The sequence below is a fragment of the Brachionichthys hirsutus genome, chromosome 11, assembly GCF_040956055.1.
Source record: "Brachionichthys hirsutus isolate HB-005 chromosome 11, CSIRO-AGI_Bhir_v1, whole genome shotgun sequence".
Classification (NCBI taxonomy): domain Eukaryota; kingdom Metazoa; phylum Chordata; class Actinopteri; order Lophiiformes; family Brachionichthyidae; genus Brachionichthys; species Brachionichthys hirsutus.
In genome coordinates this window covers 6,001,106-6,028,923 of record NC_090907.1, presented here as the reverse complement: position 1 = coordinate 6,028,923, position 27,818 = coordinate 6,001,106, and the positions used below count along the sequence as shown (strand labels likewise).

Sequence of the window (27,818 nt, the reverse complement as noted above, 5' to 3'; positions counted from 1 at the left end):
CAATTATGTAAAACATTTGACTCTCTCTTCCCAGCGGTGAGCATGTGTGATCGGAGCCCTTGTGGACGTGGAGCAACGTGTCGGGAGGCGACCGGAGGTTTCCGATGCCTCTGTCCGCCTGGGTGGACTGGAAGGACCTGCCAGCTCGGTCAGTAGATCAGCATTAAACGTGTCACACATGGCGAGGGCCCCCCGCCTGCAGAGGCCCCTTGTTTCGTTTATATATGTTAAAGTATGCGCAAACATAACAGCTTTAAAAAATACAGCTGGAATATGAGAAAACGTAGGTTTGTCATCATAATTATAATTATTATTATTAATTAGTCGTAGTAGTATTACATAGCAAAATTATGGTTATAATATTCATGCTTAAACAAAACAATCATGTGAGTATTATATAAGCAATAATAAAATATCAATAGTAGATGACATAGAAAAGTGACACCAGAACAAAGTTCTGCAGTGATTGGGTTTGGGTTCTGGCAGCACGCTCCACATCAGCCCAAAACGCACCCCAGGGCTGGAATGAAGTCACCCGAGAGTTTGCGTGATGCTCAGTAGATGATATGTGTGATTATGAGTTCTATATAAACTAGGAAACATGCATTTAAAGCACAAATTAAAAAGGCAGCCATCTGCATCTTAATTTCCCATCAATCTAACCTGACTGTGAATTAGTATTCTCGTAATGCATCCCTTTCTGCTGCATTCATTCATGTCGATGTGCCCACTCCCAGAGGCTTGTTGTATCAGAATATTGTTGTTGAGGCTCAGGTTGTGCACACACACACACACACCCACACACCCACACAAACACACACAACATCCTTTATACACATGTAGAGGCTCGGGGCTGATGAAGTAAAAACTGAGACATATTTCAGGATGACAGCCTCTTCTTCGCCCCTGTGTTACAGTGATATGTCACTCTGACACTCGATAATCCCCTTTATTTCTACATCACAGGGCGGCGGCTCACAGTACAACACACACACACACACACACACACACACACACACACACACAGACACTCATGTCCAAACACAAGGGATAACACTCTTTATAGCCTGAGCTGGCAGGCAGGGAATCAGTACTGCCTCAAATGGTGAAAGGCAATTATACTTTCTATTGGTTTATCTCTATTATGGGTTGACTTCTGCCTCGACACTTTCTGTCCTGCAGGGCAGAATCCCCAGGCTTTTCCCATAGACACACGCACACACACACACACACGCACACGCACACACACACACACATGCACAGTAACAGTTTAGCTATTACTGACTCACTTCTTCCTTCTCTAATCCTCTTCCTCTGATATCAGAGCAAAGCCCTTTGGGGTTCCTTACTCTTACACAAAAATGGACCCATAACAGTTGGCCGGGGGTTTGGGTAGGGGGGGGGGGGGGGGGGGCATAAGCAGAGATTTAAGTAGAAGCTGCAAGGCGTTATTTCGGGTGTGCGCTGCTTCTGCTGATGTGCATCCTGCTGGCATCTCCTCAGCAAGTCTTCACTTCATGGTTCATTTCAAACTTGATGTCTAACGAGTGTAAGATGTACCGGATGACAATCAGGATGTTTTATCTTGTTTCATTTAAAGTGCTGCTGTTTGGGAACTCTGCTGCATCTTCTGTGTCATTTCCTTTGCTGTTCAAACAGTATTTACACAAAAAGTCTAACGATAAAGAGATGTACAAAAATATTTACAAGGAATAAATCTGCTACTGCTGTATTGAGAGTTATATGAAGAAAACCACGAGATGAAATATTGCATGTAGTTCAAGAACTTCATATAAAATATTGGAGGCACTGGCTTATGGTGAAACTGTTACTTACCACAGACCACAGGCAGGACGTCACTGCATCACCATATCTAAAAATGTCTTTATCCATCCAGACACCAACGAGTGTGAAATGGCCATATGTGTCCATGCACGCTCTTGTCGCAACCTAATCGGCGGATACCTGTGCGACTGCCTTCCTGAGTGGACGGGCCCCAACTGCAGCATCAGTGAGTAGCAAGAACAACAAGGGGGGGAAGGAATAGAGAGAATAAAAGATGAGAGTCCTGCGGCAGTAACTGAAACATGGAGGACCTCAGTGGACTGTGTTGAAACAGACGTTCCCTTGCAGGCAAGAGACCCTGTGTGCAGGCGATCATTTTTCTGTCACAGCAAATAAATGCTCAAGAAATCAAATACTAACCTAGGAGAGTGTGGAAAATGCTGAATTGGACTAAGACCTCCCTCTTTTCAGTATGTAAAAAAGATATGAATATAATATAATATTAGTTGTTTAGAGCATGGAGACGATGATCGTCTCGTCTACAAGACAGTGGATGGATGTATGGAGCACCGTAGTATCACAACAAGCATGATGTTTCTGCTCTCTCTGATTCCATAGGGAACAGCAGCTGTCAGGGTTTGTGTCTAAATGGTGGATATTGTGAGGTAAGGGTCTCGTCTGTGGTTTCCTCCTTTCTCCAAGTGTCCTTTCATTGTGACTATCAGTCACAACCTCGACCTCTTCCTCTCACGTTGTAGTAGTAGCAGTTGTGACATTTGTGTAATCATATTTCATGCCTTTATCTGTTCCTCTTCCTCACATACAAAAAAAATATCTAAAATCTAACTAATACCAAGAACCTACTTTTGAAAATTGTAAACCATTCTTTGCTTTACTCTGGGAATAAAACATTTTGCCAATGTTTTGTTCCAGTGTTATGTGATGTATTTATTCTACTTTTCATTTCCTCCACTCTTCTATTTTACACCCATAGAATAACAAAGTCTATATGTTGTTCCACATAGGACCAAATGTCTGGGTCCAGATGTCTGTGTCCTCCTGGATTGACGGGGAATTATTGCCAAAATGTTCCTAATCCTTGTGACAGCGCCCCCTGTAGACATGGAGGACAGTGTTTGCAGAAAGAGGCAAAGACGGAAGAATTCACCTGTAACTGTTCAACAGGATATTCCGGAATCTTCTGTGAGGTTGGCCGAGTTCCACAGATACTCATTGAAGGACAGCGTAGTCTGATTAAAGTAAAGTGGTATTACCTGTGGAGGAAGAAAAATGGCAAACACATGCAAGATGCTCTCTATTGTGACACACATCTTGCATGTAACTATAAAAACGTGCAAAAGCATCAAGAGTAGAACAGTCAGAATACATTTTTATATATATAGTATATTAAATAATAGGCATTTTAAATTATGCTGTTTGGAACCGAGATTGAAATTTTTTCTTAAATCATGATGGCGCTAACATTTAAAGCTGACTGATTAATATATTTAATAAGATTCAAAACATTTACATTTTGGAGAATGCTAAATTGATTGGTGTCTCATATCTTCTGGTTCAATAAGTACCAGGATTACTATTATTAAGGTAATAGATTAAAAGACAGGCTGATGAACAGAAATTGTTTCAACTTTTTCTTGCTTTGTCTTTTCCATGATGACAGATATTGTTGGATCTATGCAATCCCAACCCTTGCCAACAGGGGGCGACATGTCACACCATAGAGGGCAGATACATGTGTGCGTGCCCAGAGGGTTACTATGGGAGTGAGTGTGTGAGCCTCAAAAAGCCCTGCGTTGGCCAACACTGTTCAGGTAATCCAATCATGTCCGTGTTTTAATCTCTTTGATGTCGTTCTGACCTTTTGTGTCTCTGGCTCCGTGTGTGCAGGTGCCATGTCTGATACGACACACAGCGGTGTTAGCTTCTACATTATACTGGTGGGCATCTTAGCTTTGGTGACAGTTTGTGGATGTGTGGCATGCACCTTTATCCTGCACCTCCATCACAAGCGGAAGAAGCAGCAGCAGGCCATCCCACAGGAAGAAGGCATCAACAACCAGAGGGAATTTGTCAACCTCATCAGAAATGTGGACCGTCCCGTGCCCGCCATGCCCCCCGCCGCCCCTCTAATGCACCCTCCAGCCCCAGCCCCAGCCCCAGCCCTCGTCTCGCGGTGCTACGAGGAAATTGAACTGACTCTGCCACCCTCCCCGGCACCTTCACAAAACTCTCCGGCTCTCAAGCCAGCCCACGCCCCTAAAACGGACATTTCCAACCGGGAGCGGGAGAAGCTGAACCGCTTCCTCTACACAGACAGCCAGGAACTGGAGGCCTGACTTTTGAGCTTTTGGACTTCGGATTTATTTTTTGAGTTCTTCGCACTTTCTTGTTCACAGTGACCTGTGTCCAGCTTTTGTATTCATGGTGTCACTATTGCAGTCATAAAAATGGAGTCACCCTCTGACCGTTTTGAGGGGCCAAGACTGTCAGATCAAAGGGTCTGTGTCTTGCTGTGTGTTGTCTTTGACCTTATTTTGACAACTATGGAAACCCTGATTTAAATCGGAGACTTTGGATGCCTGAGATGTCGTCGGCACAAACGGATCGCTCTCCATTGGCGCCTCTTGCTGTTTTCCTGCTTTACGATGGACTTGATCGCTCAAATCTCCATTTCTGTTTCAGACTCAACTCAAGCAGCGATTAATGAAAGGAGGCTCATTTTAACGTTCAATGTGTTTAAACCTGTGTCTGGTTGTATCCAAGTGTGTGAGTGAAATAGAGAATGTATATTATGAGTGTAAGTTGAGCAAAAGGAAGGACAGATGCAGTTTACTTTAAAGAAAAAACAACGTTTATATACTTGTCAAAGACTCTTGCGTTAACGACGTTTTCAGCCCTTTGACACCTTTTTTAAGAGCTATACACCGTTGCCTGTATTGTCTCTGTAAAACCACAATTTGTAAAAGATGTATGTTTTTTTCATAACTGCATGTAATATTGCTTTTTTTGTACATGGATATATTGTACATAATGACGTGCCTTTTGTACTTTGATTTGTTCTGAAAGTATCACTGTGTTACTTTGTCCCATTTTGCTTTCCATTTGGAGCAGCCAGCACATGTGAATTATAATTAAAGTGCATTTACCAACTTTATTTTACTTGCCTATAATCATTATTTACTGTTTTGGGGACTGCAGCCTCACAACCAACGCTGAATGGACGTTTCACCGTTGCTGCACGGAACCTTTTAACAATGACTGTTTCTCATTGTTTTATATGGACATGTCAAAGTTTAGGATGTTGATCATTTATTTATAAAGTTCTTGCTGTTACTTTCGCCAATGAGGTTATGTTTTGGTTTGTTTGTTTGTTAGCAGGGTTAAGGAAAAAAACTGCAGGATGGATCTTGATTAAATATAATCTGAAGATAATATAATATAACAAGAACTGATTAAATGTTTTAAAAATAAACAAATAAAATGTTTACGTGGCATTGTTCTATATTTAAGATTCAAACAATTTGGTTCTTGACTGTCCACAAGCTGATGTTAAAATGATGAATGTGCTTTTAGTGAGTAAAGGGAAGGTTTTGTGTGCCGAAGCAATATATAGTGGCTGCAAGGACATGACTGCGACAGTTAATGGGCAAGTGGATGTAACCTTTGACCTGTACAAATAGCAATGACCTGGAAATGGACACAGGTTTCCTGTAACCACCCTGGTCCGGAGGAAATGTAGGAAATAGAGTTTACACACACACACACACTGTATTTCATGTATCTCTACACCTGCTGTGCAGCTGATGTCAGTCCGCTGTCTGCTGATTGGAACGTGTCGCTCAGCTGAGAGGCTGCTGCCCTTCAACTCAGTGACAGATTCCAATCTTGCTCGGGTGCCGAAATTTTCAGATCCTAACCTTCAAGTAAGATATCTATCCAGGGGCCCAGTTTTTCCATGTCACCAAAATGCTCAGGAGGCTTCCACGAACCAACATGGTGGAGATAGTCCTTTTGTCAGCAGGACTCAACAACTGTCTCAGAAGACAGAAACTGAAGAACATGATCCAACAGCTGGATGCTCTGCTGAAAGTGGCCCAGGCAAAATGTCCTAATGCCAGTCTTCACGTCCCTGTCATCAATTTCTGTGACAGAAACTCAACAACTTCATTCAAGACAACTGCAACTTTTTGTCAGGACTCGATCCAGCCCACTTAAGGACTCAGCCAAGGGACCCTGTCCACTGGACAAAGGCAATTGAAAGACAATTTGAAGAACATGGTTTATATTTCTCAAAATATAAGGCAAAATCAAGAAATGCAGAGAAGCAGAACATTGTCAAACCATCCTGTACTAGAATACCTGTTCACAGGTGCCAGACGGTGGTCAATGTGAAGTAGTGCTCAGAAAACAGTGGTTACACAACTAAATATTAGATTAGTGACTCACAGGAATGCTAAATCCGGAAGACTTTTCAGTTTATATATTAATATTTGAGTTTGTAAATAAAAAATTTTAAACAGCCCAATTTTTTCTTTGACATTTTCGGTCAAATCTTTCTTCATGTTTTGATTCAGACAATAACGTGAAACGTTGCCAATACATATAAATAAAAACCTACCCTAGAAGTATTTCAACATTTGTCATTGTCTTGAGAAATCCATAGTTGGGCCGACTATAGAATGAATAATGCAGGACTGTACATCAAATAGAGCTGTCTGTACATGCACTATTTGCTTTTCCAGCCATCCTTTATGGCTCCCATGAATCTCCAGCCGGAACATCAGCGTGATATAAAGGTATGCAGCGCCTCCGCGGGATGAAGTCGGTACTGCACCGGTGTGGACCGGAAGGAGGCGTGTGTGACATTTATACACGTCACGTACGGTGTTAGCCGGCTGATCGATAACAACCCCTGTCTGTATCGGCGGTCAGAAAAACAGGTACAAAGTGTGGAGATGAGCATTGAGATGGGCCCGTGCGGCGCTAAGTGCACGCTTTAGATGCGTTGTTGGGGATTTTTTTGCCTTTTGACAATTTGCGGACTTGCTAAGCTAACGTACGCTGGCTGGCTAACAGCAGTAGCAGGCCCAGGCTGCATGTGTAGCTCGGACGGCGTGTAAGCCGAACTTACTTTTGTAAACATTGCGTCGTATACATGTTCTACATTACATTCAGACATTCAGTCAGAAGGCAACGTTCGGAATATGTCTGTAATTGGAGTTCACAGACGATGAAGTTAGCTTCATCGATCAGTTAGCTAGGTTAGCTCTTCGTCTCCTAGCAGTTTAGCTGCTAAATTCAACGCGAATTTATTTTTCGCACATGAGATAATGTCGAGCCTGACATTATGTCACTCGATAAAATAGTTAATGAGCTTTACGATAAGTAAAGTATTTACGTGCTTTAAAGTCGTACATTCTGGATGTATGTAAAGTCCTCATAGAATTTGGAAGAATATGCAAATACACTACGTATCAGTTTTCAATCTTTTTTTAATGTAGTCTAAATAATTACTTCCTTTCAAATTCATGTAAATATAATCCTAAGTTTTTTCCACCAGATGTGTCCATTGGTCTGCCTTATTGCTGATGTAAATATACAGCAACGTTTATGGAAGTCATTTACTCAGTAGAATTTAGAATCATAATGATGCATTGTACTCGCAGGGTTAATTTGGTTATTTTAATGTATGGAAATCTTTTAGAATAGTTAGAAAACTTTTTTTTAAATTGCAACTGTGCAAATGATCCCATTTGTCCAATATCTTTATTTTCTTTTACTTTCAAGTACTGCTGTCTTCAGTCTTCGAGTGCTAATCCTCCAGTTACCTAAATTGTCTCCTTACTTATTCGTTCTTTCTCCTGTGCAGCAGCCGTGCCTCGCCGCGCCCCCACCCCCAGCGGAGCCGTCATGTGGCAGGAGGCCCGCAAACATGAGCGCAAGCTCCGCGGCATGATGGTCGATTACAAACGGCGAGGCGAGCGCCGGCGAGAGTACTACGAGAAGATTGTAAGACTCTGTGTCCGTCTATCTGAGCGACATTTAGAATATCTGTGTCTTTCTCTGGAAGGATGATGATTTTGATGTTATTCTTTTTTTGCGGCCATTTGGAGATTAAAGTTAACTGGTCCATAGACTTTTACATCTGCTGTTAGCTGTCTATTTTATTTTTAGTTTCCCAGTCATCCAGATTGTAGGGTAGGATTGGTTCAGGAGGATGTTAATGGGGAGTCGTCCGTTTTAAGATTGAAACAAAAACTGGCTTTGCGACTGTTCTTTTTTGAGCAGCCTCTCATTTCTCTCATTTCATCAGAAAAAAGATCCGGCTCAGTTTCTCCAGGTTCATGGCCGATCCTACAAGATTCATTTGGACCCTGCTGTGGCGCTGGCTGCAGAGAGTCCCGTCAACATGTGAGGAAAACACACACACACACACACACACACACACACACACACACCCACACACACACACACACCCACCACACCACTGTGCCAGATGTTAGGCTCATCAGATACGCAGTACTTACAGGAAGTCGCTGACCAGACTGCATTTCATTGTCTTGTCCTGCATAAAGGATGCCGTGGCTGGGAGATGCCAACAATATGATTGACAGGTTTGATGTGAGGGCTCATCTGGACTACATCCCCACCTACACCCCCCCACTGCTCAGCACATCGTAAGTCTAACAACTACTTAATGACACGGGTAGTAGTGTCATTAAGTGTTCTCCTTTAGGGGGGGGGGGGGGGTGTAAGTGTGACACTTTCTCTACAATCAGGATGGTGCATCTGATCAGAGTTATTTGAGTTTGATTTGACTGGATTTGTCAAGCACATAACTTTTAACATTTAACAACTGGTTTCTGCCTCAGTTGGAAGAAAAGTACCGGTGGTGGAGAGATCTGAGCGTTTAGCCAAGTGATGAATGTAAAGAACAATCTTCTACTCTTCGTCTCATACGCAGCACCCCGGAGCAAGATATGGAGGAGAGGAGGTGCAATTATGAACGCTACAGAGGCCTTGTGCAGAACGACTTTGCAAACAGTGAGTATAGTTTCCACCAAGTAGTACTGGCTCAACTTGTCTTTTTGCTTGTCCGTCCATTAAAAGCTCTTGGTGCCTACTTTCTTGGTATCTGAAGTATCACAATCACTAAGTCGAAAGGCTGGTTAGGTCCACCTCGACGTCCGTAATTGATGCTACTGAAGAAATATCAAAAGCATTGGACAATAAAAAAAACTGCAATAGGAAATTGTACCTCAAGAAAGCTTTTGATACTATCAATCATGAAATATTAATTAAGAAATCGGAAAGGTATGGATTACGAAAGGTGGCTGGGAAATGGTAAAAGGTTATTTAAGACAGGGGTACAGTATGTTCAAATGGGAGAGTTCCCTTCTAAATGTCTTGACCAATGCTTGTGGTGTCCCCCAGGGGTCAGTATTGGGTCCTTTTTTTTTTAAACTAATATATTCTGTTTTGTTTTGTTTTCTCAGGCCTCAAAACTGCTCGTAATAAAAATATAAAAGTAACACTTTATATATTATCTGTAAATGTTCTGCGAGCATGTTTTATGTATGCATAAAGGGCTGCACTCGTGCTAATTTGAATAGAATTGTTTGATCACTTGGCTTTAAAGTATATTTTGCAGCTGCTCTAAACTCTATGTTCCTCACACAGTCTCTGAGGAGCAGTGTTTATACCAGATCTACCTGGATGAGCTCTATGGAGGCCTGCAAAAACCCAACGAGGACGAGAAGAAAAAGTACGTCTGCTGTGTTGCTTTAAATTGTCTTCATCCTGTTGAGCTGAAATATGATGTTCTCTGTTTTTGCACGTTTCAACGGACGTTTGCCTCCTTCCTTCCATTGCGCAGACTGTCTGAAAAGAAGGCCTCTATTGGATACACCTATGAAGACAGCACCGTGACGGAGCCTGAACTTCAGTCAGACAAAGATGAAGACAATTCAGAGAACAGCGAATCAGAAGAGGACGAGGGCATACCAGATATTGGTAAGTGAAAGGGTTTTACGGTGGTAGGATTTATGCGTTGGGGAAAATTTAATTCCAGAGTAGAGGCAAAAGTAGAACCCGGCCGTGACATCTGGCCAGTTCTGAAACTGGATGCGTGGCAGAAATGTACAGTCAGGTAAAAAAATAATAATAATTCTTGTCAGATTGCGGTTAGCAGGAGCTAACGTAGCATCGCCAGTTTCTCCCTTGAGCCGGTCCCAAGCCCGGATAAATCAGGAATGGCATCCGGCATAAAATATGTCTATTGGCAAATTTGTAAAATATGTTTATTGCCAATATATTTATGTGCCCCCCCCCCAAGTTATAATTTTAAGTGTTGTCTTGTGTTTCAATTCAAATCTGGGTCATTCATCTGGATTTAGATGCCATTCTATACACAGAAGTCAGGTCAGCAAAAACTAACAATATGATTTGAGTTGTACGACAGATTCTTCTTGATCTTGTTAAACAGATCAAATGAATTAAACAAAATGAATAACTTAATTGAGATAACGAATACATGATTGAGACAGTAATTCATCACTTATCCTCGATTAAATCCTCAGCAGGGCTTGTACAATGGTGATAGACACTTAGTAGACACTCCCCAGATGTTGTGGATTTATGCAAATGTAAAGAAAAAGCTGTGTTCTACTTATTTATAAAACACCACCTGAGTATTGTATACATGTATTATACGTTTATGATGTACAGGTATTTTTTTCAGGGGACTTTGAATACAAGAGCGCCTGTTGTCGTTGGCCCTTCTCTATTCAAATGAAGGTTTTGAAATGTGAAGATGATGAATATGTAATTGTAAAGCTCCGTGTGGAATCGTGTCCGTGTACAGATGTGGAGGTTGACGTTGACGAGCTGAACCAGGAACAGGTTTTGGACGTCAACAAAATGGCGATCTCATACGGAATGGCAGAAGGAGACTTTGTGAGGTAACACGTCTGTGCACGTATCCCACGGTCTCAATGTTCCGATGGAGAGCGATGGAAAATGTCCGTTTTGAACAATACTGTCGTTTATTGTTATAATATTGTGATTCTTAGGATGTTGAGGAAAGATAAAGAGGAAGTGGAGGCCATCAAACATGCCAAGGCTTTGGAGGCAGAGAAAGCCATGTACTCTGTAAGATCATTTTCCTTGAGGAATTTGAGTTGTGTGATTGGTCAGCGTCTTTTTGACCTCCTATGTTTGACCGTCTCAGGGACGACGCTCTCGCAGACAAAGAAGGGAGTTCAGAGAGAAGAGGCTAAAAGGCAGACAGATCAGCCCACCCAGGTAGAATGTGCAGTGTTACTAATGTGTTATTAACGCTCCGCTAAAACGTGTTCAACGTATGTCCTTGTCTTCCTGTTTCAGCTACGCCAGGAGAGACAGCCCAACATATGATCCCTATAAAGGGTCAGTGGACCGGATTTCCTCTCTTGCTATCCTGATTTGTTGTCTTGTTATTTGAACGTCTTGATGTTTCTCCTCTCTTTCAGGCCAAAGTCCGAGTCGAGCTCTGAATCCAGGTCTCGCTCCCGGTCTCGCTCGCTCGGGCCGGAGAAGATCACCTTCATCACCAGCTTCGGCGGCAGCGATGAGGAAGCGGCGCCGGCCGCCCCGACAGCCGCTCCGACAGCCCCTCCTCACTCTGGCCACACCCCCTCCAGCTTGCAGCACCCTGCAGGTCATAGCAGGGGCTCCCGGTCGGTAACTTTCCATCCTTCTGGCTTTTCATTGGTTGTTTTCCTCTCCTTCTGCTTCTTTTCGGTTGAAATGACCTCAGGCGTTGAGGCAGAAAGGACACTGGTGTAGAAATGATTCTGTTTTCCGCTGCATGCGCAAATGAACGTGTATGACGCGCTCAAATCAGTTTGATTCTATAATAGTAGTAAGTATATCAATTTGTGACAGGCATACATCTTTAAAATATGAAGTGGAAGAATTCTGAGGCCAGGCTAGGTGCTAAGCTAGTGTTGTTGTGACAACAGCTTATCTCTGTTTGTCTAGGAGACGAAAATCATCCTCCAGTCACTCCCCTTCCTCCTCCTCCTCCTCCTCCTCCTCCTCTCGCTGCTCGACTCGCTCTTCCTCTCGCTCTTCGTCCCGTTCACGTCGCGCCCGGCGTGGACGCTGGGGGAGGGATGGGCGTCGATCTCGGACCCGATCGCGATCGAAGAGGCGTTCCAGGTCTTACTCCGGGGGTAGAGGGGGGAATGGAGGGGGATCCTGGAGGAGACGCGACCGGACACACTCGCGGTCCAATGATCGAGATCGAGACCGGGAGCGAGAAAGGGAAAGGGGCCGGGACAGGAGACGATACACGTCACGCAGGCGATCAAGGTAAGACTCCCCAAGAACGCTGGCCGTGGCGCACTCAATGCAGTCTCCGTAGCGACCTGCGCTTCGCTCTTCATCCCTCAGGTCCCGTTCCAGCTCACGGCAGGGGCGCAGCTTGAGGCGGGGGCGTCGGAGCAGTGGGGGCCACCGGCGAGGGGACTCCACGAGTAGCTCCAGCCTCTCTCGCTCTCCCAGTCGCAGTAACCACAGCCCTTCTCTTGCTCGCAGAGGAAGCCAGTCTTCTACCGTTACCGTCTCTGACAAGCTAAGAAAGTAAGACCACGTAAACGCGGTCGAGAGGAACATCTAAAGGCTCATCGTTGGTTTAGGAGCAGTCGAATAGCATCGGACGCTCGTAAGGGCTCTTAGACTTTGGCTCCTTTTTGTTTCAGTAGAAAAATATGTTTTGAAGTTGAGTCTGAACAGCAGTCATCTTCTCCGCAGCGTATCGGGCGAATGTTTTCATTTTAGTTTAATTAAACTTAACAACTATGCGGTTGTACGTTTATTATTTCATTCTGTTCCCACATCGAGTTTTTCATGCAAAGATGATTTTAAAGTGACCGAGAATCTGTTGTTTTCTTTCATGTGTTCATACAAAACAAGGTCAGGGGTCTCTTGGCTCAAAGGAATGGAGGAAGTGTTCTGATGCATTGCTTTTGTTAGTGCGGGTGTTCGTCTTGGTAAAGCTTGGAAGCGTTGTCGTATTTGCGATGCCTTTTATTGCACATCTTGAGCGAATGAATCTTTTTTCTTCTCCCCCCTCCCCAGGCCTGATACTCCTGGTGGTAAAGAGACGGGAGCTGCCAAAGTCAGTAAGAATTTGACCTAGCTGGGTTTCTTGCTAAAGCCTACGCCTCCCTCATCCCCGACAGGCTGACAGGGTCGTCCACCAGACTGGGACGTAGAAGCCGTTGTTGCCCTCAGAAAATACCAATTATGTGATTTCATTTCTTTCCCCATCTAAAAAAAATTAAAGTCAACTCAAGTCAACTATTTTAAAATAGTATAAATAGCGTTCATCTGTTCCGTGCTTCGCTGATGTCCGAAGGGCAACGCCATTTGTCTAAAGATCACTCCTTGATGCCGCCTGCCTGTTCTGGTTCATCCTTGCAGAATAACCAATCACAGTTTTACGTAGGTTAATTTGCAGGCTTGTCTATAAGTGAATTTAAACTGACGTAATGTGTTTAAAGTGGGCTTTAAAGGTGCCGGTTGGTCGGACTTTGTTCTCTTCCGGAAAGAGCCGCAGCTTGTTTTACTGTTTCCGGTTTTTATCCTAAGCTAACTCGCCGCTCATGGTTGAGCTTGAGTAAATATTTGGCCCTAAAATGGTGTTTAAATGCCTCTTTATCGTGCGTCTTTGTGACCCGTGTGGCCCTCAGCGGCCTCTTCACTGCGTGGCCCGGCGAGAAGGAGAACTTTGAATATATCCAACCTGCCAGATAGAAGTTGTCGGTTCTTATCTGGTTCTCAGTTAAACTTGCCTGCGGTGTCGTGGCCTGCCGTTTTTCTAGCCGGACCAGGTTTGAACCGCCCAGAGGGAGAGAGGCGCGTCCCTGGCAGAGTCCTGCTCTAAACTCTGAGAGCTCACTGGACCTGAACTTGTCCTTGTCTTTCCTGACCGCCTCTTCTCACAACCTCCTTCCCTTTCCCTCTCTGATAGAGTTCGTACGTTCAAACATGTTGTGTAAAGGTTCAATCGGAGTCTTTCGCAAAATTCTACAGCAGCAACAAGCTACAGCGCGCACACACACACACACACACTCACCTTGCACACCCCCACCCACATGCATGCAGAGCCTGTCGAGCCAGTAAGATTCCGATGTGCTTGTTGACTCAACAGTCATCGGATATAATTAATTTATCTGCAGCCCTTTAGATACCTAAATGTGATATTACTGAAAATGAAGAGCAGCACATTCCCTTTGAACATTCTGTAACACACACACACACACACACGATTTCGTTAAACTTTGTAAAGTTTTTCTAATACAACTGTGTCACCTGCAGACCAAGATGACCCCTCAGGAGCGTCTGAAGCAGCGGATGCAGAAGGCCCTCAACAGGCAGTGTGAGTGCACGTGAAGACGTGTGTTTATGCTGGAGTGAAGACGAGTCTCGGCGCTCGCAGTCATGAACGCCTTGACGTCAGGTCGGACGCAAGTTTCGCACTATCACACGTTTGTTTTGTTTTTTTCCCGCCCTGCAGCCAAGGCGGATAAAAGAGCAGCTCAGGTGAAGATCCAGCAACAGGAAAACAAACGACAGGTGTGTGTGTGTGTGTGTGTGAGTGTGTGTCTTTTTTTTTTTTTCAGTCCTAAGAGGGTTAAGTTCCTAAATTCTCTGCATTTCCACTTATTAGTGTATTCTTGCGTTACAGGAGAGAGAGGGAGAGCTTCGAGCAATGGCGCGCAAAATACGCATGAAGTAAGAATCTGTTTGTGTGTGTGTGCGTGCATGTTCATGAATGCGCGCGTGTCTTTGTTTTGTTTTCGGGGGGGGGGGGGGCTGTTGAATCGCCGTTGCTGTTGTCTGACCCAGTTGCTCTGCGTTCAGGGAGCGTGAGAGACGTGAGAAAGAGCGGGATGAATGGGAAAGGCAGTACGGGCGACAGAGCCACTCGCCTTCTTCTTCTCCTTCCAAACACGGTAAGCATGAAGTTCTGCGCTCACAAAAGAGCTCAGTGGCTCTAAATATCATGCTAATTGTGTTTTAGCGCTGTGTTTATTCTGCGCGCAAGTTTTGCATATGCAAACGGAAGTAATCAGAACTATCTAATTGGCTCAGCCCGTACGCAGTCGCTAATGTTGGTTTGCGGTCGGACAATTTCAGGCCTTGAGATGTGTTGTGCTTTTTTGTTTTGATCATGCGCTGTCGTCTGTCCCTCAGGCCGAGAACACAGCTCCTACCGAAGGTATGTGAGAGAAAGAATCCGCAAGAATCTGCATTGCTCCGATGACGCCGGGTGATTTCTGGGAGCGGTCGGTTCTAACTATCTGGGTCAAAGCTGGTCCTTCAGAAGTGCTATAATAATCAAAATCTCACAAGAGCAGCTGCAATACCTCAATCCCCCTCAATGAAACGGAAGCTGCACAGGTTCAGATTATTTAAACGTCTCCGGTAGTCTTTAGTGAGGGACACGTTCCTTCTGGACGCTACCGATAAACTTCCGCTTCGGGCGTTTGTGGCGCTTATTAAGTCTGATGTGCGTTTTAAGATGTTTTTTGAAATTGGTCATTAAATTCAGCGAATCTGTGATCTGATCATTGCAAGCAGCTGATGGGTGATGCGTTTTTACCCACAGGCCTAATGTAGAATGGAAATTGAATGATTCTGCTTCCAGCTATGATTGAAGATACGATGCAGTTATGTTATTTTAATAAGGAAGATGTGACACATGAGAATGTTTAAAGGCTTTTATAACAGAACCAAATAAAATTCTTCATAGATGGGGTTTAATTGAAAGCAGCCTTCAACAAATTTACTCATTTGTTTCTGATGTCTAGTTTTACTATTGACCTCAAAGTGAACAGAATCGGGGATTTATTTTTTGGGGGGTTGATGAAATGCATTTTAGGGTACATATTTTTTGCTTTAATTTGATGGGATGTTAACCAGTTAACACACGCCAAGTATTTCGGCTGTTAATTTTGAGTATCGGAAATTTTTACACGACGTACTTTGGCTCAGATCAAGGCCAAGTTTTGAAACAGACATTGGTCCAAAAACAAAAAATAGTCTGCAGATCACTTCCAGGATGGTGACGGCAAAGCCCAAATATTAAAGAGTGCAAAGCATTATTCATGCAGTTACAGCTCTGGACTTCGTAAAGGTCTAAAGTTCGCCCCGGCTGTAACAACCCCGTCGGTGCAGCCGGCCCGCTGCGGTTCCCTCCGTCAGCCGCTCCCATTATAATTACTTCATGTCCAACCTGTTCTAACCAACCTTGTTCCTTTCTTGTGACTGTTAGACGTGATGTTTATTTAGATCAAGAGTTGCAGCAAGACGGTCAAACAAAAAAAGAGATAAGACACAGTTAGAGGCCCCCCCGGGGCTCCTGGTGCGCCCAGGTGTTTTACATAACAAATGATCGGGGCCGTTACCAGTCAGTCATCTGAGCCCAGAGAGCCTGAAGGCAGCAGCAGCAGTTGGGCTGTTTTGCAGCTGAGGAAAATAAGGACTGATGAGCCCAAGGCGTGCTTGTGCCTCGCTGACCGAGTCCTACAAACGTCCCGATGCGTCTCAGATTATTCTGCTCACGGCTCCAAACCGATCCGATTTTCATTTTCCTTTTAATTCAGGAGGTCGAGTTCGAGGTCTCGCTCGCGGAGTCCGCACTATCGACACTGAGTTGGTGAAAACACGGATGCTTCCTGCAGGTCCGTCCGTACAGTACTTTTGCTACTGGCACATGCACAGAACGGCCGTGGAAGAAGCCGTTTGTCTTTACACGTCTTTACCCGGACACCAGAGTGGTCCGCTGAAGAACATTTTTTACTGTGAAGCCCAGTTTCACGAACCACACGGCCGATCTGCTCTCATTTCTGCCTCATCCTGTAAAGAGGTGTCGGGTTACGAAATGGATTTCCAGTTTCTTCGACATGCTCCTGTTTTTCTTTTCTGGCTGAGACGTTGGTTTGTTTTTGAAATGTCCCACAAATGGCTACAAGGAATATCTCACCATTCACTAAACATGTTCATCCGTCATGCCCTTTCATTTTCCTGAAAACGCTCATCCTCAAGACCGGTTTGCCAACTTTAATGAACTTGTGTTTGAGATATCCATGCACATCCACAATAAACTTGTTTATGAAATCAGAAGCGAACAAGATCCGTGTATGAAATCACTCTTTTGTACCGTCTTTGCCAAGTAAATAATAGCTGCAAATTATGTTCTCAGTAATGTTGAATGTTAAATACAGAAGAAATAAAACTCGCTTTGAACTGTTCTTTTCTCCTCTGTGTGATATTTGGATTATTTTGGTTATTCACGCAGTGCTTTAATTAAACCGAGGCTGCTGTTTGGTGTTTCTACCAACAGGCGGCGACAGACTTCCGCACTGCATTTTCACTTTGGTGTCATTCGCGAACTTTTCGGCATTTTTTTCAGAATGTTTTTATATTTTTACGGATGCGTTTCCGTCACTGCTGCTGAATAAGAAAAATGAGAACCGAATGTTCCTGTTTCAGTTTTTTTTTTTTTTTTGGAGACACCTGTAGAAAACCGAACGGGCAGTTCCTCTGAGCCGCTGAGCAGGAAGTAAAAGCGCGTATTTCCATTTTCGGATGTGAAATTCACGAATACGTAAAAAAAAAAAAAAAAAACCCTCAACCTTTAGATGTGTTGGTGGTGCGTTACCCTGGGAGGGCGGGGCTCGGGTCGTGGGAGCAGGGAGGTACCTTCAGTGGCCCATGCTGCCCCCCCCCTGCCCTTCGCTCACTGCGGGGGGGGTTTACGCGTGAACTTGAACGCAGCCTTCGCCGCTCAGTTTGCGAGTCCAGTCGGGGAGAGGCTCGACTCTGCGTCCGTCCTTTGCCGCTCAGGTGTCGGTTAACTTACCGGAGACGGAAGGAAGGCAGGAACGGCCGGACGGATTGTGTTTGGGGAGTTTTTTTATTTCATTTTTTACTGCTTGGGACCCTGAACGGTGCCATAAAAAACGCGCAATAGCTCGACGGAGATGTCCAGGCGCAAACTTGGAAGCAGACCGCAGCACCTGAGTGCGATTCAAGGTGAGTCGGGAGGGAAGCGCCGATGACAAAGTGATTTAATGTAACGAAGCGTTCCTTCATCGAGTCCGCGCGCATCGTTCAAATGCGTAAATAAAGAACTTCACGCGCAATGTGCGTTAATTTTGTTTTACTAATGTTTTCCGAGCGGATTTTAAGTATTCACTGACTAAAGTCACGCCGACATTTTAATCCGCCAGGACACTTAAAACAGACATAATGAGTATAAAGGATCTTAAGGCTACTTCGAGGTCTGTCCTGTCTGTCCTGGTGTCTGTCCTGGTGTGTCCTCGCTGCGCTGCGCTCAGAGGACAGACCGGTTTGTTGGCACGCTGTCCTCCGAGGCTACAGGTCCGGACACGATGATTAATATTTCCAGGTTGGACTATCATTACGCTTCCCCGTGGCTCTCTGGGCACTTTCTGTCTCCTGCTTCTGGGACAGACCCGCGGGTTTGCGCCCCCCCCCCCCCCCTTTAACCGTTTCGGGCAGATTAAACGTCTTCGGATAAAAGCCGAGCTCTAATTCAGCGACACGCAGGAGACAAAGATGCTGCTTGTCCGGGGAGGAAGGAGAGAAATGCAGCAATACTCATGGTGCGTGTCTGACCACAGGCCCTGTCTCAATCGTGCGTGTGTGCGTGCGTGTGTGACCGCGCCTTGCAAGTCTGCACAGACAGCGCCGCTCCGAAACAGGAAAGGTAACATTTTTTGCAGCAACAACTGGCGAGCTCCGACTCCAGGCTGTACTGTCTGTACCTGTCCTGCGTGTCAGCCGGCCGGGCGCGCGCGGCCGCGCAGGTGTATCCGGTACCGGCGGAGGCAGCGAGGTGTGCCGTGACCGCGCACGTTGAGCAACAGTCAACTGACCTGGGAGAATCTCCAGAGGAGAGATCTGGTGGACCGCGCATTTCAGCTCCCTGCACGCACACACACGCACACACACACACACAGAGAAGAGTTTTCAGGTTGTTTAGAGTTAAATCAGATCACACACGCACACACGCACGCACATGGGCTGCTCTTATCTCAAACACCTTCAGTCCATTTTTTTTTTTTTTTTTGACTGCAATCTGCTTCCTGTTGAGAAACTCTCTGCCTGTGGCTGTTGGGCCGAAATGCACTAGTGAAAGGTGAAAGGTCACCACCAATGCTGCCTTATATATATATATATATATGGTGTCAATCAATAATTGAACCTGCCGGTACACGCGCTGATGCAGCCCGTTGGGCTCCGAGAAGCTGAGCGAACTTGTCTGGGTTGGACGAATGAAGTGGTCGGTTTAGAGCTTTAGAGCGAGCAGCCTGCGCCTCATTAGAGCTCTCGCCGCTGAGGCGGGGCCAGTGTTGGTTTTATTCTGAGACCGTATAAAGCACCTCGACCATGAATTGTGTAACGTCAAAGATCCTGATTTATTTTTTCTGTGTGTTTGGAGATGTGGATACAGAGATTTGAGATAAAGTTACTTACCTGAGAAAGCTCTAAACGTTTCCATGGAGACCTGCGCTCTGAGGAATGGATGATTGATGCTCCTCGACCGCGGCGTGGATCATATCTATATATTAATTGATAGGTAAACTCAGATAAATGGGATCAGTGTTGCTTTCTCAGATGCCTTTATTTGACCCAAAGCTACTCGCTCTCCTCTCAAAGGAGACGAAGAAGAAGAAGATAAGCGATGTTTATTTATTTACTGACTGATGAATCGACTAAACATGGCAGCTCTATTAAAATGCCCCCCCCCACCCCTCCATCTATTGTGCTTCTCAGATGCCGCTGACATGGCGGATGGCACCAGCCCTTCAGACAATCAGCCGCCGCCGCCGCCACCCCAGCAGGTGCAGCCTCTCGGTGAAGGTCGTGACCTCCTGACCTGCGGCCGGTGCAGCCGGGCCTTCCCCCTGGCTCACATCCTGGCCTTCATTCAGCACAAACAGGGTGGATGCCGCTCTGGAAACGAAGCACGCCACACCAGCGCCACGCCGCCGTCGCCTGCCACCCGGGCCCAGCAGAGTAGCGCCGGGCTGGGTCCGGGCTTCGTCGAGCTGAGGCGGGGAGCGACCAGGGACAGGAGAGGGGCCCGGGGGGAGGAGTCCGGCACGGCGGCGGAGCACAGAACGGCAGGTGAGCGCTGAGGAGGACTCGGAACGAGAGGGCAGGTTGCTAATTAGTGACTCTGTTTTTGTTTACTTTTTTTTTTTTCAACCGGCCTCCTCTTCATTTAACAGCCCCCCCCCCCCCCCCCCCCCCCCTGGAGTCCAGCTCATTAGCTAGCCGTTGCCATTAGTTAAACCTGCGCAGCGTCATTGTGTGGGGAGCGTTCGGAGGACAGCGAGGGTCCCTGCGGGCCCCACGCTGAGCTCCGGAGCTCCTCGCCGTCGGTCTCTGAGGTGGAACGGACGAGTAAACATGTTTCTCCGTCGCTGTGATCCGGCGTGCCGCGGTCAACACGGACCGGAGCCGCGCCTTCGGGAACCGGCTCGGGCGCAGGATTATGAGGTGCAGTGTGAAACGACCGGTGGATGTGGGGCTGTTCTTGCAGCCTCCCCCCCCCCCCCCACTGTGACACTTTAATGGCGGACGTTGCATCATGTTTGGCTCCTCAACCGTCTCCCACTGTTCTTCTCCGGGCCAAACTTTCGGAGCTCCTGGGAATCTCATCCTTTTGCTTTCTCTTTGCCGTCCATGTTGCCCCCCCCACCCTCTCTATTCTCAGTCCTCCTTAAATGGATCATAGATTAGCGCCGGTTTCCCTGCAGGTTTATTTCTCTGCTGCGTGTTGATGATTGAGCCAAACAGAACCTGCCGTGATCGGGGGGGGGGGGTCTGCAATCCTTCCATTAACAGACATGGTTGGACGGCGCATCCGACACACACACACACACACGCTCGCTGGTTGAGTGTGAATGCCCCCTTTTTTTGCGTGTGCCTGTTTTGAAACTCTCGTTAGCCGTTAGCAGTTCCTTCCTCTGCGTGCCACTCAGGGGACTCGTGCACACCCTGTTTCACTTTGTCCACAACCGGTCTCGTTTTCCTATTGCAGTTTGTTTTTTCGCTTCTCCTTCCGTCTGTCCCCGGTCCATCGGGGGGGGGGGGGGGCGCCATCTCGGCCCTGGCGGACGGTGGGCACGCTTGGATTGAGGTGTTATTAGCAGATGTAGGAAGCGCTTGTTTGTCGATCTTTGAGTGGTTTCCGATCGGCTTCATAGCTCTTGACATAAAGTTTGATGCAGGCTGCCGTACAAGCAGGGCCGTTTTAATTGGACACTTTGAGCACCGGTACGAGGTCTGCTTTGTGGGAGGGGAAACTAAAGCGTCTGAGCTGAGGAAAAGTGAAATAGCGGTTATCCCACAACAGGCCCTCCATCTATTCTCTGTATTCAAGAGAGAAGCATTCGAGAACAGAGGAGAGAAGAGGGGGGGTGGGGGGGTGGGATGGATTACTGAAGAGCCGCGTGCATCTGTCCCGTTCCTTTTTATTTATTCTCCTTGTTTGTTTTTTTCCTCGTCTCCAACATCCCCCCCCCCCCACCCTCATCATTTCTTGCCCATCTTCAACACACTTTCTCTTTGCCCCCTTTCAACCCCCCCCCCCAGGCCCGTCACCATCTCCTCTTTTCACCCCCTCCCTTTGCCTCCCAAGGGAGAAGAGATTGTGCCTGCTGCTCGTTAGAGCTCCCAGCCAATCTGCATTTTTAATTAGTAGTTATTGCTTCTGCTTAATATTCAAGTGCTACCCCGGGCCAAATGGGAATCCTTACCCCCCCCCCCCCCCCCCCCCCCAAAAAAAAAGGCGAGGGGAGAGCGGGGAAGGAAAGAGAAACCGGCGGGGTATTGTTTCACACCAGGACCCTGAGACAAGCCCCCCCCCCCGAACCCCCCTGAGGGGAGAGATTTGAAAGGTTTTGGTGGAGGATGGGTCTCAAGTACAATCCAAAGGGAGTGACATATTTTTGCGGCGTCTCTTGGCCCCCCCCTTGCACTACATCATGATCTTTTTTATCTCATTTCCTTCTTTATCTCCTGAGCCATGACCCACCTACCTATATCGCTCTCTTTTCTTCTTCTATCACTCTTCACCCAGTTTTTAAAAGAAGATTCTCAACTTCTCTTGGGTTTCTCCTCGCGGCGAGGTTAAAGGACATGAACGCCGCAGCTCCACTTGTCTGCAGACAGGGGGAGGGGGGGGGAGAGAGACACACACACAGTTGCTCTCTTTTTCATCTTCACTCTGCCCCCCCACCCCCACCCCCTCCAGGAAAATACAGAAGGATTTGACTTGAGGAAACATGAAAGAGGCTTATACCAGAGTCGGCTTTGAACCTCTCCAAAAAAAAAAAAAGAAAGAAACTGTTTTCAACCTCAATTTGGGGATCTTCTCTCCAATTTTGATTTATGCAGAAAGGCCTCATTTGTCAAGCAGGCTGAGTCAGTGCCTGATTTGCATAAAGCGTTCGTTTTCTACATTCTGCTAATTAGCAATTTGCGGTTTAATTGGAGAGTGGCTCTCGGTTATGAGACAAAGCTACCCACACATGAAAATATCTCCAGATGTACTTTGCGACGCGTCTCACATCTCTCCCTTTCAGCTTCATTTCTCTTTTCTGCTTTGCGGCACACTTTCCTCATTTTGTTCTTCAACTCTTCTTTTCTTCACTGAAGCTTTCCATTCATTTCTGTCCACATCAGTCATTGCTACTCTATCATCCTGCTGTTTCTACACTTACATCAGCTAATGTATACGAAACACTTGCATAAAGATTTGAAATTGCCAAACGTTTTGTCCATCTTTGTCTCGCAGTGCCCAAGGAGCCGTCCTACTTCACCTGCCAGCAGTGTGAAGGCGTGTTTCCTTCTGCGTGGGCGCTCCTACAGCACGCTCAGCACACCCACGCTCTCGTCATCTACCAGGAGAACCAGGAAGACGACGACGACGTCAGAGGAAGAGGAGCGATGAAGGAGCACAAGGCCGTTGCTGCCACTCTGGACCCTCGCCACCTGAGCAAAGCTCTTGCCTCTGCCTTTCAGCCGTCATCGCCGTTCCTCGGCGGCTCCCGTCAGACGCACTCCAGCACTCTGCAGGCTCTGAACTTTTCACTGCGACTCCGGGAGCTTGCCGAGGGGAATAATAACTCCACTGGCAGGTCCCCGGCAGGCCTGGCTCTGTCTCCGGCATGTTCGCCACCAGCAGCTTCTCCTTTTCCCCAGGCTGACTTTCACTGTGAGCCGTGCGACCAGAGCTTCCGGTCCCTGCAGGCCCTGTCTGCCCATCGGCGGACTCACGCCTGCGAGAGGCCCTATCACTGTGGATTGTGCGGGAAGGCCTTCGCCCAAAGCGGCCAGCTGGCCCGTCACATAAGGAGCCAACACAGGGTTGCCGGAGGCGGAGGTGCATACGAGTCGTTGGAGTTGGTTGTGCTCAATGAAGATGCGGGGCGGCCGGAGATGAGAGCGCAGTTTCAAATGCAGCCAGCCGGGATCATGATAAAGGGAATGGTTGGTGCAGATGTGAGAGCCCAGGAGCTGGACCGGACCCTGCCCAAACACCCGTCCTCGGCTTCAGGCCTGATGCTGCTGACCTCACAGGCCAGACCGTCAGACCGGGAGCTGCTGCGGTTGTACCGGAGGGAGGGCGGGGAGGAGGCACTGGCGCAGGGAGAGCAGCAGCACACCTCGCCCTGCGCCAGCCCCTCCGAAGGGTCACTGGAGAGTGGCGAGACGGGGGGCAGCGGCGAGAGCGGCATTGCCAGCGGCAACTGCACGCCCAAGCATCCAGAGACGGGAGACAGGACGCGAGGAGCGGGAGAATGGGAGAACGACAGAGGAGAGACTGTCGGGACGGAGAAAGAGTGGAGCTCAGCCAAAGTAAGTGAGGCTGTGGAGGAATGGCAGTGGGAGAATGAGCGGCGGGGCGGCGGCGTCAGCAGCCGAGAGACCCACAATGCGTCTGCCGTGTCAGCCGCGAAGAAGAAGAAGGACGAAGCCTGCGAGTATTGTGGCAAGCAGTTCAGAAACAGCAGCAACCTGACCGTGCACCGGCGCAGCCACACGGGCGAAAGGCCGTACCGCTGCGGCCTCTGCAACTACGCCTGCGCCCAGAGCTCCAAGCTGACGCGTCACATGAAGACCCACGGGGCCAAGGGGGCCAAGGCCTCCTTCTTGTGTCAGCTGTGCGCGGTGCCTTTCACCGTCTACGCCACGTTGGAGAAGCACCTGAAGAAAGTCCACGGCCTGAGCCACACCAGCGTGGGCGCATACGCCCAGGCTAGTGCCGCGGACACGCTGGCCGCCATTAAAGCTGAGGACGAGGCGGTGGTGGTGGTGAAGATGGAGGAGGAGGACGAAGTCGCTCTGGAACAGATGGAGGAGGAGGAGGAGAGTGGGATGGTGAAAAGCATGGAGCTGGAGGAGGGGCGAAATGTTGGGAATTCAGCGCTCGCAGGCGATCTATCGAGAGAGTCGGCCGTACCTTTGACGTCTGCACCGTGAGACCTGCTCTCATTAAAATAGCACCGTATCGGAATCGCCTCGACTATTCAAATCCAAGATGACTCATCTCATCAGCGACGTGACCGTTAAGCTGCAGCCGAGCTGGGGATGAAGCTGCAGGAAGGCCCGGCAGCCTTCAGCCACCTTACTCACGACTTCACGAGAAGCTGCCGGTTGACGGCGAGTTCCTGCACCTCTTCAGACCACGCGAGCGAAACAAGGCCGTGACATTCAACAGGGTGATTACCAGAGCTCTCAGAGCAGGAAGCGAACCACCACAGTCCACGCCGACACAGGAAACCGATCACCGTGTTGCAGCACAGGATGCAAAAAAAAAAAAGGCGAGTGATTTATTGCTTCGGCGCCCCACCGGACAGATGCAGATAGATATACAGATAATATACAGAAAGGATTATATTGAGTGCAAAAAAAAAAAAAAAGCAACAAGCCCATAGCAATATAGCAATGTTAATATATTTTTCAGCAGATGGAGAGAGGTCAAAGTGTGCTACCTGTGGCTCTCGCTGTTTTTCTTTTGGAGAAGACCTTTTAGAGACTAAAGATGTTTGAACAGACGCAGGGATGAGATGAATCCAAACACCGTCTGCCTGTGGTTTCTCAGGCCGCTCTTTTTAAAGGAGCTTGGTTGTCACAACACTTGTCACTGAACGTGACAGGGCTCGGGCAGCCTGGCGACGTCGTGCTCCACTCTGTGACGGTAGAAATGTTTGGATTTCTTTTTCTTTTTCTAATTTTATAAATGTGAATATTGAGACGCTCAAGTCTCATGTACTTTTTCTTCCCATTATTTGTTTCTATGCAAAAAAAAATAGCAAATTTTACCTTGAAACGGGTGTGTGTGTTTGTGTGTGTGTTTTGTTCTGTTGTTGTGACGGTACTTTCTCTCTTTCACTGTTGACATCTGTAAAGTGCCGGACTGCTTGAAGCTTGTGCATGTTGTTTTGCAGCTCTTTGTTTTGCTGTCTGTGTCTGAATTATTCTTAACTTATGGCTGCTGCATGTTGGTGGTTGTGTAACTGAATAGAGACGTTCCGCTACTGAACTACAGGGTCGAGGGTTTGGGAAGTGAGCACTTGTTTGAGTGAGATTGAATGTTGTCTCTGTTTTTTGTTTGCATAGCGACACTCCTTTGCAGCCGGTCATAATTTGCCATGTCTGCGTCTGACCGGTCGAACACGCGCGAGCAATGAGCGTGTAAATCTCTTCATGGAACAAATAGAGCAGCTTCTTCAGGACGGTGGCGCCAGCTTCTTTGTGACTTTACTACTTTTATTCATGTCAGGGAAAGCCAATTCTTGTGTGTGTGTGAAGATGCCTATAAATGAGTGCAGTGTAACTGTTCAGGGATAATATTGTGTACATAGATTTACATTTTGCTGTTACATGGTTATCATTGTGAATATTAACTGTCCACTTTTGCTAGCATTGTCTTATCGTAAAGCTCTTCTGCTCCTCTGTCTTTATAAACTTGATACCTTTTTTTTGTAAGTGAGGAGCCTCAATAAAGATTTGAGGTGAAACATTTTGCATCGAGTCATTTTTTCCTCTCATACGTGTCTTTTTCTGCTTTCTGTTGCTTTTCCATGAACACTTTCGTTGCTCTTGTGGTGTACGAAGCTTAAACTATTTTTAAGTGCCCCCCCCCCCTCACCAGGACCTTAGTGCGGGTCGTTCCTCTGAGGACCAGTCAGCGCTGGGTTATTAATTTTTAATGTGAGTGTTTGGATGGGGGGGGGCTTACTCCTTGTTTACATCCTTGTGATGTTTCAGAACTGTGTGCATGCAGATGGATTTGGGTCGATGTCAGCAGGTTGTGAGTTCTGGTGAGAAGTGATGGGACATGGGTGACGAGCTTTTCTCAGGATCCCAGAATGTAATGGAGGGGTGACTTTGCTTATTGTTTGTGGGCATGTTAGTGGGGTGAGGTGGGAGTGTCAAGGGGTTGGGATAATTGCTGACTCCATTTTAAGGGCCTAAAAACCTCTGCACAAGCAACTCTGCCCCCCCCCCCCCCCCCCCCCCCCAAATGATGTTCTATGATCCCTCTAGCTCATTAACAGAAGGTCTTTTAATGAGCTTTCAACAGGGTGGGGGCTCAGTACATGAAAGGGAGGAGTGGGGTAGATAGTTGAGGGGGGGGGGGGTATTGCACCAGATGCACACACGCCCACTCCTCCCAATTACCATTGTGTTATAGAGACTAAGGAGGAAATGAAGACAGAAGCCCACTTGGATCCAGATGAGTCAATTTGTTCGTTTCTCTGCACAGAGGCGTAAGAAAACAAGGAGGAAGGAGAGTCGAGGTGACGGGTGACCTCCTCCGTCTCTCCCTCTGTCTGCTCGGCGCCACAGCGAGCGCCGTTTGGTGCTCGTATGGGCCAATTATGTAAGGAAAGGTGATACACAGCACAGTAGCCCCTAAAGCAGGTGGATATCTTTTTCCATGTCCCAGAATGCTCTTTGTCTTCTTGAAGTCCACACCTCCGTGAGCTGCTGTCAACCCCTGCACACCGCCCTGATCAGCCAATCACAATGAAGAGGCTATAAAGCGTGCCAACAGGAGAATGAAGCTGGCACTGTGTGTGCTGGGGCGGGGGGGGGGGGTGTTTTCGGAGAAGTGACCGACAGTAAAGTGGACTTACAGTAGATCCAGATACACACAGATTTGCATGACCTTTGCAGAATGACCTTGACCTCTGAAGACTCACTGGTCTAGGGTGAACCTTCTGTAACCTTCAAATGCTGCTCTAGTGAATCTGAAATGATCATCAAAACACCACATAGAGAAAGAACTCCCGATGACCAACGGTAAAGCCGTTCTGCAACACTACATGGTAAGTATGAAATGTGAAATAAATACAGAACACAGCCATGATGGATGAAGGCCTGGCTACCTGTAAAGATCTGTACATGGAGGTATAGTTAGTACGTGTAATGAAGATGAACTGTAAATATAAACCAAGAAATCAGTGCACTATATTCTGTCTGAGTGGAGCCAGACTTTTCTTTTTTCTTTTTTTGCTGTTATAAAGTTATTAACTGAGAGAACCAAATCTGATGTGCAAATTTCTGCCGGCCGTGGTAAAATAAGACATGCAAGAATTTAAGATGATTAACTCTGGAAATGCTCACAACAAAGGGAGCCTGATCCTCTGTGTTTGGTTTCCTACGGGGCCGGCCTGCGGCCATGAGAGGCTCTCGCTCATGTATGAGAAGATGTGCTTTATCGTGGAAAAAACCAATTAACTCAGAGTCTTTAATTACATTTCTCATGGTGTACTGTGAGACGCCTCATCTCCCCGGCCCGTGTCTTGTTGTCCTCTTCCTCCCCACATCGTTGATGAGGAGGCAGGGGCTGAGGATTAAAATCTGCAGCGGCGCAGAGTGAGAGGGAGATAACAAGAAAGAGGAAGATGCAT

At 47.0% G+C, this 27,818-nt stretch overlaps 3 protein-coding genes across 3 annotated transcripts in view; all 3 read left to right on the top strand.

The window, feature by feature from the left end:
• The window catches only part of LOC137901701 (protein jagged-1b), a 31,357-nt gene extending 27,215 nt beyond the window's left edge, over positions 1 to 4,142 (top strand). The window contains exons 9-11 of the mRNA XM_068745744.1: positions 35 to 148; positions 1,898 to 2,011; positions 3,694 to 4,142. Of these exons, the coding sequence (XP_068601845.1) occupies positions 35 to 148; positions 1,898 to 2,011; positions 3,694 to 4,142 (677 nt within the window). The remainder of the gene's footprint in view (positions 1 to 34; positions 149 to 1,897; positions 2,012 to 3,693) is intronic.
• A 2,546-nt stretch (positions 4,143 to 6,688) lies between these two features.
• Positions 6,689 to 17,108, top strand: clasrp (CLK4-associating serine/arginine rich protein). Its single transcript, XM_068745793.1, has 21 exons — positions 6,689 to 6,746; positions 7,676 to 7,815; positions 8,120 to 8,217; positions 8,382 to 8,483; positions 8,771 to 8,850; positions 9,487 to 9,571; positions 9,683 to 9,819; positions 10,670 to 10,766; positions 10,878 to 10,956; positions 11,036 to 11,109; positions 11,191 to 11,232; positions 11,316 to 11,522; positions 11,827 to 12,159; positions 12,241 to 12,429; positions 12,928 to 12,967; positions 14,170 to 14,230; positions 14,369 to 14,427; positions 14,540 to 14,586; positions 14,716 to 14,807; positions 15,049 to 15,073; positions 16,461 to 17,108. Exons 2-21 carry the CDS (start codon positions 7,717 to 7,719, stop codon positions 16,507 to 16,509), a joined length of 1,995 nt encoding a protein of 664 aa, XP_068601894.1. The 5' UTR covers positions 6,689 to 6,746; positions 7,676 to 7,716; the 3' UTR covers positions 16,510 to 17,108.
• Positions 17,109 to 17,840: 732 nt separating this feature from the next.
• On the top strand, positions 17,841 to 25,887 carry znf296 (zinc finger protein 296). The gene is made up of 3 exons (XM_068745505.1): positions 17,841 to 17,892; positions 19,660 to 20,013; positions 22,691 to 25,887. The coding sequence occupies exons 1-3, from the start codon at positions 17,841 to 17,843 to the stop codon at positions 24,376 to 24,378; spliced, it is 2,094 nt and encodes a 697-aa protein (XP_068601606.1). The 3' UTR covers positions 24,379 to 25,887.
• The last annotated feature ends 1,931 nt before the right edge of the window (positions 25,888 to 27,818 follow it).

Bases quoted from the DNA above. Each gene is read 5' to 3' on its own strand.
- clasrp (XM_068745793.1), top strand. From the start codon at position 7,717: ATGTGGCAGGAGGCCCGCAAACATGAGCGCAAGCTCCGCGGCATGATG. The intron at 8,218-8,381 runs GTGAGGAAAACA...TCCTGCATAAAG, and splicing joins GCAGAGAGTCCCGTCAACAT to GATGCCGTGGCTGGGAGATG. The intron at 10,957-11,035 runs GTAAGATCATTT...TGACCGTCTCAG, and splicing joins CAGAGAAAGCCATGTACTCT to GGACGACGCTCTCGCAGACA.
- znf296 (XM_068745505.1), top strand. From the start codon at position 17,841: ATGTCCAGGCGCAAACTTGGAAGCAGACCGCAGCACCTGAGTGCGATT. The intron at 17,893-19,659 runs GTGAGTCGGGAG...TGTGCTTCTCAG, and splicing joins GCACCTGAGTGCGATTCAAG to ATGCCGCTGACATGGCGGAT. The intron at 20,014-22,690 runs GTGAGCGCTGAG...TTTGTCTCGCAG, and splicing joins GGCGGAGCACAGAACGGCAG to TGCCCAAGGAGCCGTCCTAC.